Raw genomic sequence first — 13,832 nt, 5'->3', positions numbered from 1 at the left:
CATATTCCCCCCTCGTAAATGTAATTTTCCCCCAAAGTTCAGAAACTCAGGCTTGTGCCTACCCATTTGTTTCAGAGTCAGTCTGTCTGGGTTCTGTAACAGACCTGTGGCTTGAAGTTGGTAGAGACATTAAGATGCGTTTCAGATACATTAACACCCATCCCCTCACCCATGGAAGCGTTTTGTAAAGACATAAGCACACATCTTTCCTATCAGGTCCAACCATAAATGAGCTCCCAGAGTAACGAGTCCTTAATCAGGTATAGAACTTGGATAATACTTTTTATTGTATAGTAATTCTTATATCAATATTCAAGTTTATGAGGTTCGAGGCGGCTGTCACGCTGTGGATATCACTTTTCAGCTTCATTTTTCCACAACTACACAGGAGAGGGCTCATACAGCGATCTGCCCTGAGCAGATCAGTTTTGCAGAGCTGTTGGGCACTGACAGCACCACAAACAGAAGCAAGAAGAGCCAGTGTCCGCACAGCAGCGCCCAACACCCATTTTACAGCTGCAGAGGCCTCCCTGAGAGCCCTGTGCCTGGCGTCAGGCCGGTGACAACGCTGATCCGCTCCTCCCTCCTCCCTCCTCCAGCGCCGTCCCGCACATCCCGTCACCTCCACCGGAGCCCCGGCCCCCCGCGCTGCCGGGCGGCCTTTAAGGGGCGGCCCCGCGGCCATCTTGGGCAGAGGCGCGTGCGCGGTGCGGAGCGGCAGCCGGAGCGATGGGGCCGGGACAGAACTGCACCGTGCGGGGTATGGCTGGCCGGGAGCCGGAGGTGTGAGCTGAGCGGAGGGGCGGGGCAGGGCCGGGGGCCCGGGACGGCGGCCGGGCAGGACGGGACGAGGGGCGCCGCTCGGGGGGCGGCTGCTCCTGGCGCCCCGTGCCCCGTCGGACCCCCGGGACAAGATGGCGGGCTGCCCGCCGCCGGGCCCGCGGCGTGCGGTGCGTCTGGAAGCGGCCGTGGGATCCGCTCGTCAGTAAAGCCCTGCTGCGGTCAGCGAGGGGAGAACGCGCTGTGCGGTCCCGCTTCCCCCAGTCCCACCCCGCCGCCGTGTGAGGGCCCGGAGCCGCCGAGCTCCGCGCCGGGCCCTTGCGGGTGCTCCGGCCCTCGCAGCGGGCTCCGCCGCCCGCCGGGTTTTATCTGTAGTGAGGACGGCCCGTTTCAGACATCGCTGTTTATTTCTGTCGTTCCACCTGTTTGAGTGAAAATGTCCTGAAAACGTGTAAATGTCAGAGGTTGTGTCTGGCTCTCAATGCCCGCTACTGAGCAGTAGAGGTAACGGTGACATTTGCGCTGTGTAATGATTGACCTGAACCGCGCCTGAGGTAGCGCTGTGTGTTTTAAATGCTGTTGCACAACCAGACAGGAAGAAATAGTTGGGCCGGGTGGAGAACAGAATAGACTAGACAGATTAATCACCTAATTTTCTCTAAAAAATGAGCTTTACGTGCATGACTGGTTTCCACTTGCGAAGCTGCTCATGGTTTATGTCCTTGATTTAGCGGGCAGATGGTTTGGTTTTTTTTTTTGTTGAGGGGTGAGGGAGGATGGAAGCTGCTGATACCGAGGATAGTGGCAAAGACATTGGTCTAAAATGGGTTATAGTGGTAGAAGGCTTATTAAAGTAATCAAATCACTGAGGATCACTTGGTAATAGCTTGCATCCAGGTTGTGTTCCCAGCGGCAGCTTGCTGTCATTTATAATCTTGCAAGAATTAGAACAGTTCCTAGACACTGGGAATTAAGCAGGAAATCTTTGTGGAGATGGGAGAAGAATATGCTCCTAAACAAACTGCAAATATCCTCGTTATTTAACAGAAGAGCAGCTGATGGCACTAGTCTGGAGGGTGCTTTGTTTGGGAGGAGACAGCATTAGGTTTTTGTGATTTCTGAAGAGATTCAACTTGACCAGTGCCTTGTGACTGGCAGGTTACAGTTCTTCCTCCAGCTGGCATGTGTCTCAGGCTGATGAGTATTGAAAATCATTTCTTCTCTACGGAAAACTAGACCCCAGAAGCATACCGTATTTTTGTGAGATTGAATTAGTGCTGGCAGTTAGGGGAGTTAATTGCCTCTGTGCACGTGTGCCCTTTGCAGGGCAGTGAGTAGCACAGCTCGTGCTTTTGGTCTGAGAGGTGTGCTTGTTGGCAGGTGTGACCCCACACCAGCCACAGACCTGATCATGGTGCCGTGCCTTTTACTGCTTGTTGCTGAAATCCAGCAGTCTTTTCCCCTCAGGTGTCCTTTACCATACATTTTCAGTTAAATTAAACATGCCAGTCATAATCTCATTTTTTGTGGATGCTGTGGAGTGGTAGAAGTGATTTTGTTGGCTTTGACAGCTTGACTTTTACTGTTAGGCTCTTTGTGTGTCCAGTTATTTTGGATGACTCTTCAGTAAGTGAATATCATGTGTTTCTCCATCATTGGCTTTTATTGTGGGCAGTGGCACTACTGAATTATCATGAACAGCTCTTGCACAATAACAGTCTCCTCATTGCAAACAAAATGAGGACAGAAGTGCTTGAAAGTTACAAGCACTTCTGGAGACATAAAATACAGTTTTTCACGTCAGGTGTTACTACTCTGTGACTTCTGAATAACAAATATTTTCTAAGCAGCAGAGGTAACTTGGACTAACTTTGTCAGGGTGTAGCCTTCCCCCATATTGTTGGTAGCTGCTAGAATGTAAGTTGATCTGGATTCTTAAGAAGAATTTCTGTGGAGGCAAGACCACTTCACTTTCTTAGTCCTCTTCTCAGAGCAGTTGGTAAATGTGCTTTCTTGTGGATAAAGCATCTCAGAGCTCTCTAGTGCAGATCTGGAAACATCCAGAGCAATGTTCTAGATGCTTAGAGAAAGAAGAGAGGAGAAACTTTGATCTACATCTCTTTCATCAGGATATGTCCAAAGAATACAGAAGAGAATAAATCCCTGTCAGTGTCTTATTGCCATTCTCATCTCTGATTTTTTTGTTTACTTTTGTGCATTGCCTGCTCTCCTGGGGCTCCATTCTTTGAATTTATTTCCTTCTTTCTATCTCTCTTGCTGTCTCTTCTCTCCTTTGTTTTTTATTTGTTCTGGAGTTATAGCTGAAATTTTTTCCATTGTTTAGTGCTTAAACACAAAACCAGTTTTTTCTGCCATGTTACACAGACCTGTTTTGTCTTGTCTTGTAACACTGTGGTTTGGTATTATACCAGAATTGGGAGTCCTTTAATAATAACTCAAAAGTAGTTCCTACTGCTTTTTATTTTAAGAAGAAATAAAAACCCCTTGACACTCCACATCAGTGTCACTCTGTTAACAGATGCCTCATGCATGACCTTAGGAGTTTGGCAGCAAACTGCTGAATTGGCACCAGAGGTCTTTTGAAACAGTTCAGAGTATTTAAAAATAAAAGTGTTCTTCTTCCATTTTATGGTTAACTTAGTTAGAAAGATTTAAATGGGTGTTCCAGCTTTTCCAGATCTTGTGTGAAACAAGACAAAACTTTCTGCCTCTGAAACCCTGTAGGCTGATTTACCAGAGAGTCTATTGAATCAATTAAAATATTTCTTCTAAATTTTCATTATATTTATCAGGGCAATCCTGGAATTTAAAGAATGAGATTGCTTTAAATGTTTTGATTTAACGCATCATTGGTTGATATAATTTTCTGTCCCAAAAGGGGAAAAGTGAAGAAGAAAGGTAATACAGTTGTAAGAGAAAGGTAATATTGTAAGAGAAAATACCTGAAGCTGTTGATATGTATCCATATAGGTTATTGATAATGAAGAAGCTTGTATAAGCTGTTGATATTAATAACTTGCCTGTGTGTGTGAAGGATGACTCTGGCCCTTGGGAGAAGAGGCAGAGGATCCCTGCAAGATGAGATGACAATTTAGTTTGTGATCTCTGCCTGCTGATGTGCACAGTTATGGGGATGGCCCCAGGGCTGTCAGAGGGTCTGGGTTGGCTGCAGATGTGCACAACAGCTCTTCTGAATGTGCTGAATTTTAGTACAGACATCTCTTGCTTGTAGTGAGTCACAGGAATATTACCCTTTTTTTTTCCTTTTATTTGCTAAGTTGTTTTGGACTTTTGGATAGGCACAAGTAAAGATCAGCTTCCTTAAGGTGCAGCACCTGTGGTCTTCATTAAAGTCACTCTCTCCCCTTGGATTTCACAAGGTATATGGTCCCCCTGCACCCCTGTCACTTATTGAAAGTGTAGGTGCAGTTTGGACCATGGGCAGTGCCCTGGTAGCTCCTTGGGCAGTCCTTGCAATTGCTGCTGCCCCAAAGGCCACACAGTGAGCAGCCCCAAATCTGCTTTTGCTGCTCTTGGCATTTCATTGGGGTCAGCTCCAAGTTGTCAGAGCCAGCAGGTCCCTGGGCTTGCTGAGCTCCTCCCAGCCACACCCCAGGGCAGGGGTGCTGCAGTGGATTTTCTTAGGAGAGCTGCTGTCTTGCATTTAAACTGTTCTTTTGATTCATTTAGGCTGTTGTGCTAAATTAAAGCAGATTTTCATAGAATCATTTGTAAATTTTAATTTCCTCGCTTCTTTTCATCCTTTATTCCCCATTACTCTGGGGAGTAAAGGATGAAAACTCACTGAATATAAATGGATATAAAACACAGCATTCACAGCCTAGTCTCTGAGGCTTTTATTGTTTTAAGGAGTTGGGGAGCAGGGAGACATGCCTGCCCTAAATTCTTCCATGTTAAAGATGATTTTCTGTATCTTAATATCACCTTACTGTTACAGGAAGGGTTTGTCACTCATTAGCAGGGGAGGTCTCAGTGGATGTTGGTCTCTTCTGTGTCATTTACTAAGAAAATGGACTCTGAAGGATCTCTGCATCTTTCACTCCTTTAGTGAGACTCTAGAAGAGTGCCTGCATTCCCAGGGCTGCAGACACTGCACAGACCTGTCTGATCCCACATATCTGCAGCCACACACCTCTGGATCAGTTTGGTGCCTTCACTGTTTTAGCTGAGGAAAGGGCTTGATGGAGATTTTAGGAAAATTTGTGGGATAGGGACAGAAAACCTTGATAGTTTTAGTCCGAGCTGTCAGTGGAAATACAGCAAATCACATCATGGAAAGTTGCAAGAACTAATAAAGGTTTTTGTTTCTTCCTAGACATGGACATATTGATGTCTCTTGCTCCACAGATGCCACCTAACTTGGCGTCTTACAAATCCAATGAAAACACAGAAGGGCAGGAGACAGTTCTAATTTTATGAAGCTCTGTAAATGTGCAAAAAGTGAAATTGCTGTTTATTTGTCTGTAAACAGAAGTTGCAGTACATGTAGGAGTGCTGGATAGAAAGCAAAGAGAGAGCAGCCACTTGTTACTTTGAGAGGAAACAACGGACCTGGTGCTGCAACCCCAACCTTTGAGCCAAAGTCCAGCTTATTTTCATGAAGCAGAGAGAAAACAGTAGAGCCACAAAAAAGTAGGAAAACCTCTTGCAGGAATGGACATTGTGCAAAGACAGACTGCAAAAATTTTCCCCATAAAGGGAGGAAAAGTGAGGATGAGTTGTGGTAAGAGGACTTTTTAAATGAAAGTTGTCTTGCAGAGATTCAGGATTTAATCTCGTTAAAATAAACATGCACTGTTATTCTTAAATAGAATCTTTTTGGATCCTTGTTCTTTCTTCTATACTGTGGCAGGGATTTAATCTAAGATGGCTTTTATTACAGGTGGTAGTATATTTAATAATTTCCCCATTGCCAAACAACTGGTGTTAGTTTTTTTAGTTACAAGATGGATTTTATTAACAGCTACTCAGTGCCCATGCCTTTTTGGGGTTGAAACCTAGTTTTGGGTTGTTAGCACTGACTATTCTTCTTTGGTGACTTTCTTGCAACTGAAACAAACACAGGTTTTTTGCTGCTACACTTAGTTTAACATGCTGAACTTTGAAATAATGTACTACTGATGGTAATATCAGGGTTTGCTAAGTAGAAAAGTTAAAATCAAACCATGAAAACTCTGCCAGGTTAATTCTCACCCTTGTGTAGAAAGGATTGGGGTGAAGTAGAACTCTGATCAATAGAAAAGAGCATTTTGACTAGGTGATTGTCAAAGGAGAATACTCTTTTAAGGTAGAGTTACTACTACAGAATAAAAAGATCTGTTGGAAAGTAAAGAGGTGTTGCTGCAAGCATGAAAACATTTACTGCTGAGTAGTTTTAATAGAATGTTGTGGTCAAAACCTGACAGTCTCTTGTTTTTTCTTCTTTTATTCCAGCTGAATGGGTTGCTGCAGCCTCCATAGCTGCTGGAGCAGCTGCTCTTGGATATCTAGCTTACAAAGCAATTCTTTGTAAAGACAAAGCCTCCAAAGCGATGGTGAACCCCAATATCCAGAAGGATAACCCCAAGGTAGTCCATGCCTTTGATATGGAAGATCTGGGAGACAAGGCTGTGTACTGTCGTTGTTGGAGGTCCAAGAAGGTAAGGGAAGAGGGAATGGGTCCAGTGTTGTTCATGTTCATTGTTCATAAATTATTAAATCTTTCAGCAAAACTATTTTAAAACTGCTTTATTTAGAGCAAACTAAACTCTTTTCACCTCATGGTTCTGCACGGACATGTAGCAATATTCTCATCTATAGAATGATGCACATTTGTTCTGATGCTCAGAGTAAGGCCTTCAGATCAGTGCTAACAGTGGACAAAATGTTCCTGTAGCTCTGAACGAGATATCCTGAAAAGAGAGCAACTGTCTGGAGCATGACCATGAGTGACAGATGCCATTTTGTGCACTACCTGGGCTGATACTGAGAATTACCCAAAACCATTGGCCTGTTGGCAGTAGGAGCTCAGGAACCACAGTCTGTGAGCATCTTAATCATCTCTTTTTGGAGAAAGTTGAAGTCAGAAAGTCCTTGCTAGTAGTCCATGGTGTGTGCCAGTGCAATCACAATGGCATGCTTTAAGCTTCTATTTTTGAGCAATTTTGAGCTTCTGTTTTTGAGCAATTAAAAGTCTGGCCGAAATATTGGTCCAGCTTGCTTGCATTTGAAATGGGGTTGCTTCAATTGCCTTAACCCAGTGATAACCTTTCCTCTCAATAACAGTACCTCAGATTTAAATCTGAGGGATCTTAGGCATGTGGGACACCTGAGATGTATATACTTTATAGATAAAGGTACTTCTGGGATCTGTAATGACAGAAAGCAGATTGCAGGGTTAATCCTCTCCATTTACCACTGGTGCACATTTCAAAGGTTTTTTAGGAGGTGCCAGTGTGTGGAGTCTGAAATAATACAGACCTTCAGAGCCAGACAGCTGTCTTGAAATTTACCTCTCTCCCCCTAGGAGGTGAATACTCAGCTGCTCAAGTCTTAGCCATTGTTCTCATCAGGCCAAACTCAGCAGTTTCCAGGTGCTGTAACTTTGGGTTCTTGCTCTTTCAGGTCTGACTTCATCACCTTGCAGGTAACTCAGGAGCTTACACATTTGTACTGAATTGGGTTTTACAGTGTGACAGTGCTAAGGAATAAACAGCATTTTGATTTGGTGCTGAAAGTCTTGTGGAGGTGGCCTTGTCTTCTTTATTCTGTCTGGAGTCTGAACTGAAAAAGCCCTGCTTGAGCCCTGGGGTTTGTGCTTTCTGCCTGTTTTTCAGTCTTCTAAACAGAAATGGAAGATAATGTCTGATTCTGCTGGCTGCACTGCAGCTCCTGCCAATTGTTTGCTGTTATTTGATGTTACCCTTCTTTTGGTGTGAAATAAGAACCTTCAGAAGTAAGTTTTGGCATATGTTTAAGGGATATTGTCAGTTTAGGAACATAATTACCCTACTGAGTTAGAAACAAAGTGGATGAGGCTGTAATGAATGCCTTCTTAGAATTCTGATCTGAAAGGTCTTGTAAAGGCATTTAGGGGGTCAGTGGAAACTTTGGAAGGTATTTGTTTCCTTTTACTGCTGTTTAATGATAAGTATTTTAGTCAGCATGTTCCACCTCAAAGCCTGTAGTTTCTAGTTTGGTTGCCTTCCTCTTGCCTTCATGGGTGACCTTGCAGCATAGGTTGCACAACCTGCAATAGGGTTTGTGTGCTTCTCCTATTTGTTATTGTGAAACACTAATAAAGTACATCATTCTTAGATGATTCTCATAGTTGGACGTTGTCAGCTAGCCTTACCTGGCTTTTACAGTTCTCAAACTGTTTAAATTTTTAATTTTGATGGTGTCAGAATGTGGAATGTGTGTGCTTTCAATGCAGGAAGTTACAGTTACTTCAAATGCATTGGGGATATGCCAGGTTTTTGTGAAATAGGTGCATCTAAAGGCTGGAAGAAATGTCCTTTTGTGTCACTCTGTGCACTTCTCCTGAGATCAGGCTCACCTGAGGCATGGGGCTGCTGGTAGAAGCAGTAGCATTAGGAACCCCAGGATGTTTCTGTTGCACTGCTGGTGTGATGCACTTACAGCTGACCCCACATGGTGCTCCTCCTCTGTATGGCATAACAAAGTTGGACTACACCAGAGTATTTTAGAGTAACTCTTGAAAAAAGAGCATTTCTTTTTGCTTGTTTTTTTTTTTTTCCTGAAAAAGTGTACTTAAAAGTCATTTGTGCTGGCCAAAGTCTTTGTGTAATGTATGTGTTTTAAAAAACCAAACATGGCATATTGAAATAATTTGTCTTGGCATGTAATTATCTGTTAATAATAAATGGGTGGTTCTTTAAATAACCCTTTTCTATTCAGTGTTGTGCTCTGCAGGCACTTCATACTTGTCCAGTTTAGTGAAAACCCCAGTGCTCAAACCAACCAACACAGAGACAAGAGTTTTGTCTTTTAAACTGTAATTCAAGTTAGAACACTTGTTTTCTTGCTTGTCTTCATTTTTAGGTGTGAGCTGGGCGAGTGGGAAATGTAATTTGCTGTCTTTTTCCAATGACATGGAGCTCCTGTGTCTTCCAGAGAAGCATTAGTCCCCAGGTTGTGGGCTGAGGAATACTGCTGCAGGCTGTCAGCAGAAATAGTGACAGAGAATCCAAACATGTTCAGTGTCAGGGGAAATCAGCTGAGCTGTCCAGATCAGTGTACAGTTCCCTTGGGGTTGGAGCTGTGACCACCATTGCTGTTAGGCTGCTTTATTTTTAATCAGGGATGAACACTTTGTGTCAGGCCCAATATCCTTCTCTGCAGGGGCTGGTCTTTGAGGTGACGAAGTGAGAGCTCTGGGAGAGGGATGTTTGCTTTGGTGTTTGTTCCTGAGAAGCTCAAGTCCAGTGTAGCAGCCACTGGGAGCCAGTGTTCAGTGTTCTGAGCCAGTGTTCAGTGTTCTGAGCCAGTGTTCAGTGTTCTGAGAGAGCTGAGCAGCAGAATGAATGCAGAGCAGTCACTGTTGGCAGCTGTTAAAGATCTCTCCATGCTGTCTGAACCCAGCAATCCCACCATTTTTGTTGCTTGAAAACCTGAAGTGATGATGTTGTAGCTGGACTTTGGGCTGCCTCCTTGGAGCCTGTGAGAGGTTAGTGTCTGATGGAAGCTGTGTCATTGCATCTGTGAAGATCAGTGGGTTGTGGTGTTAAATGGGAAAACAACTGGCCCAGGAACATCTGCTGAAAGCTGCTCAATGTCCCAGTAACATACATTCCTGAGATTTGCTGAGATTTTGTCAAGTGTCTGTCTCTGCTTTTTCATTGAGTCACAAATGACTGATGGAATGAGAAGATTTCTCCATGAATCAGCTTAGATGAGCATTCTCTGAATTCAAAGTTTCTTTATTCAGAAATATTACATGCCATTTTTAGCTTAGGTTTTGACATTTCATTACTGTGAAAAGCCAGAAGAAACCCCTACACCTCATCTCTCTCCTTCCCCCCAATACTATCCTACAGACAAGGTGGTGTTATTTTTAAAGCTCTGTATATTGTTTCATTGTGTTGCTTTTTAGCAGTACTTTGAAATCTTTTATCCTAATGAAGCATGGGTGGTGGGGTGTTAATGTTTTCCAAAGGCTGTGACTGGAGCAGGAACACTGAGCTCAGTGGAACATTGAGTACTGACTGTGGTGGTGCTGCAGGAGAAGGGAACTGGTGCAGAGGCAGCAGCTGAGTAATGCCCAACTTGCAGCCCTATTAGTTCTAAGCAAACAAAATTGTACCTGAATGCAAAATACCAGGGTGTGATTTCTGTGATCATCTCCAGTTTGCTGTGCAGAGGGGCTGCAGCCCTGAAAATGCATCCTTGAGAAGTGATGGCATCCAGCCTCACTCTTGCTGCCTCACAGAGTCTTTCAGCTCTTCCATGTGCTAAGAGCTTCCCAGGAGCTTCTTCTTATCCCTTCTCTGGGAGCTGGGCAGTTAGAGCTGGCTAAAGGAGTCCCTGTAATTCTTGCTCTGACCAGCCTGTTCTAGGGTGGGGTTTGTTTGGGGTTTTTTAATGGAACAAATATTTCTTCAAATGACTTGGAACTGATGTGGCTCTTAAGGACAGCACTGAGGAAGCGTGGGGCAAGGGTGAGAGTAAGATACTCCAGGTGGGTCCCAGCTGAAGGACTGCTCAGGCTGTGGTGTCTCCTGCTCACCTGAGGCAGGAACACCCAAGAGTGGAGTTTGTGGCTGCTGTTTCAGAGCAAGCCTCCTGTGTGCTGTGCACTAACAAGGATAAAGCAGCGTTCAGCCAAACCTCAGCGAGACCGGAGATGCTGGCATAAAAGTTGTGGTCTGTGGTTTCAGTGGATTTAATGAGAAGATGCCTCATAAACTTTCAGCCTAGGTTCTCAGTTCTGACCCTGGATGTACTTCAGGTGTGTTTATTCTTTCTTTTTTCAGTTCCCACTGTGTGATGGCTCTCACACAAAGCACAACGAGGAAACTGGCGACAACGTTGGGCCTCTGATCATCAAGAGGAAGGAGGCGTAGAGTGGACACTAGAAGCTCCAGAATCAATGTCTGACAAATCCTCTGTTCTCTTGTAATTGGGGGGGAAAAATCCACAAATTCTTTGTCATATCACTGAAGACTTCCCATTTAGTATATACATCAGGCTTCAGCATGTATATTTTCTCTGGTACTTGTTGTCTTTCAATCACTACAATGCATAATTTACTAAGTAGTTATGGTTTAAATTTTTTGTCCTGTAAAATGTGTGTACCCTCTCACTAGTGTGAAACTAAAATGAGGCACAGAATGTACTTCATCAGGAAATAGGTATTAAATTATTTTCAGCTACATGTGTATCGAAAGGTAGATAATAAAATCCTGGAGAGGTTCAGAGGTAGATAGATATCCATGTAAAAGGCAGTGGCAGGGAAGAAATCACAGTGCCATCATAATCTCTGATTGTGCTGCATTTTCTGCAGGTGTCACATTTGTCTATTACACTACAGTGCTCTATGGCTTCTGTAAAAGAGCAAATTCAAATTGCTAGCTATGAACAGACAACAGAAAAGGCTGAAAGATGGGGCTAGAGGGCAACTTTACCTTTGATTTACAGCAGCATTGAAACTTGATACTACTTCTATTTGGTATCAAGAAAACACTATCCCAACTGCAGACCTGTATTTAGAGTAGGATTAGGGAAATAGTCTCTAGAGATTTCTTAACAGATAAATAAATGACACAAAGTGCTCCAGGAGTGATGGGCAGTGGGGGTGGCAGGGTTGCTGTTGCTGTTAGAGAAAGCCTTAGTTTCACTTGCATTCTTTCAGTGAAGCCAACTTCCCCAGACCACAGGATGCTTCTGTGGGGTGGCTCTGCTGATTAATTCCAGAAGCTAAAATAACAACTAAAACCCCCACCTGTCATCACCTCTGCTTCACCATTGCACTGGCTGGTTCTGGAAAGCTTTTCCCACTGACAAGGGAGGAGGCATACCTTTCTTAATATGTGGCCTTAGGCTCTATGTGTCTTAACTCCTGCCTCCCTGGGCTGCTAATGTGGTTCAGCTGATTTTACCAAAAAACCCTGGCATGGACGGAGAAAGGCTTTGAAAACAGATAGAAACAAGAAGGGAGGGAAGGATGAGACAGAGGAGAGGTCTTACCCTCCTTACCCATGGCACTTGTCTTGTTTGGCATGGTTGCATTAGTGGCTGTCCCGTTGGTTTCCTTAAATAGCTTTGATTTGTTAACATGCATGTAAGTACAAAGCAAAACCCAAAGAGTGGGGCAGCAGGGGGCAGTTTTGTGCTGCCCAGTCCATGAGTGGAACTGTGGCCTGCATAAGATGGAGCTCTGAATGTCCTCGGACAGAAACTACCTCAGGGCTACATCAAAGGCCTTGTTAGGAAGCTGACATTTTAGCCTGGACCCTTAAGGATTCTTCAGATGATCAGGGCAGGAGAGTTCTGTTTGCTTTATTTTTTTAGGGGTGGTTGGTACAATTTGTTAAAACTGAAGATGTTTTGCATAGTTTCTGTGTGAGGCTTTCAGAGGCTGAGGTCTTGGCCAACTGCTCTGGATTTGGGCAGAAGGCCCAGAATGTAAAGAAGGAGGCTCAGGTAGAGAAAGGTGGAGTGTCAGAGTCAGGGCACTACTGTCCAAGAGACCTCTTGACCTGAAAGAAGTTGCAGTCAAATATGTTAGTTTGTCTGTTCTGTCTGAGTGTAAAGACTTGATATTTTTTACTTTGCTGAGTGCTAATACATATGGAAAGTTGTTTTAACCTTAAATTATCAAATACATTTTATCCAAAGCAAAGTAACTTCTGTATTATTAGAATATGACAGTGGATATTTCTGTATTTTTGTCAAATACACATTTGAGCTCATCTTAATCTCAAGGTTGTAAAGTCTGTGTTCTCATGGCTATGCTCTTTCTTTCAGTAGAGCTGTACAGTGCTGCTGTAGTCATGAACCTGTGTGTGGAGTGGATTTTCCTTCTGAGACTCCTTTTCCTGTCAACATCAAAGCCTGGCTGCTCCTGAGGAATAGAAATTCAGTGTTAATGGTCTGAGAAATGAAGTCCTGAGGTTTCAGATAAGTCTCCTGAGTCATTAAAGTATTTTGTGGAGTTTGCCAATAAAAGATTTCCGGGAGTTTGGGCGTCAGGGAAATGGGCCCTGTGGGAAGTTTTATTCCTGAGAAGCACAGTCTCTGTTGATTTACATCCTGGTGACTTTTGTTTTGGACAAGTGTTGCATTTCCAAATGTTGGTTTGAGTGTTCAGATTTTAATTAGAGGCACATACAATTCCTGTACTGTACCTTATTTATGCAAGCTGTTCAAATGTGATGATGAGAAGAGTCTTGGATTTGAGGAAACAAACTTAACCAAGCAGTCTCGATGAGCATCACAGAGAACACTTAATTTTTTCTCTTAGTGCCATAATAGGTACTAAGGGACCATAATAGGCACTACATTCTAATGGCCAGAGTGCTTGACTGTTCCAGTGTTTTCCTCAGTCTTGTTCTTTAGGGCTTTCTTCAAATAACCTCTAGAGTATGAAGTGCATTGGTTACATTTCTACCAGTTATAACCATAAATTTGACCACATGATTCAAGTGTGCAATTTTGACCTCAGATTGACATTCCTAATAGAAAGCCTTCAAAAATTAAAGCAGAGAAAAATCCCTGCCACAGAGTAAAACTATTTCTGCTTCTCGTTATTTTCAGCTTGCAAGTGTTTGTTGGGAAGGTCAGGCAATTAAAGTAACTGATTCTTGAGTAATTGAGTGTGACTCATTGCAATAGTGTGAATGTCAGGTATTTGAGTGCTTCCACAGTCAGGATCCTTGAAGGAGAGGCTGACAGTTAGAGGTATTTCCTGCAGGTTTCACTGGAGCACTCAGTCTGCAGCCTCAGGGGGCAGTGCAGCCAGCAGCCAGCACTGCAGCTGTGCTCTCCACTGGATGCAAACAGAGGCCACG

At 43.7% G+C, this 13,832-nt stretch overlaps 1 protein-coding gene across 5 annotated transcripts; it reads left to right on the top strand.

Annotated features, from left to right (window-relative positions):
• Positions 1-598: 598 nt before the first annotated feature.
• CISD1 (CDGSH iron sulfur domain 1) lies at positions 599-13,168 on the top strand. 5 transcript variants are annotated; one of them, XM_074544567.1, is made up of 4 exons: positions 5,387-5,545; positions 6,256-6,461; positions 10,797-10,914; positions 12,790-13,168. In XM_074544567.1, exons 1-3 carry the CDS (start codon positions 5,476-5,478, stop codon positions 10,884-10,886), a joined length of 366 nt encoding a protein of 121 aa, XP_074400668.1. In that variant the 5' UTR covers positions 5,387-5,475; the 3' UTR covers positions 10,887-10,914; positions 12,790-13,168. The 5 variants fall into 5 exon arrangements, with proteins under 5 accessions (XP_074400671.1, XP_074400670.1, XP_074400668.1 ...); XM_074544566.1 differs by having other exon boundaries at positions 5,388-5,545; positions 12,793-13,168; XM_074544570.1 differs by lacking the exons at positions 5,387-5,545; positions 12,790-13,168 and adding an exon at positions 599-760 and having other exon boundaries at positions 10,797-12,740.
• Positions 13,169-13,832: the final 664 nt, after the last annotated feature.

The sequence above is a fragment of the Zonotrichia albicollis genome, chromosome 7 (assembly GCF_047830755.1).
Source record: "Zonotrichia albicollis isolate bZonAlb1 chromosome 7, bZonAlb1.hap1, whole genome shotgun sequence".
NCBI classification, from domain to species: Eukaryota; Metazoa; Chordata; class Aves; order Passeriformes; family Passerellidae; genus Zonotrichia; species Zonotrichia albicollis.
This window is presented reverse-complemented; position numbering and strand designations above follow the sequence as displayed.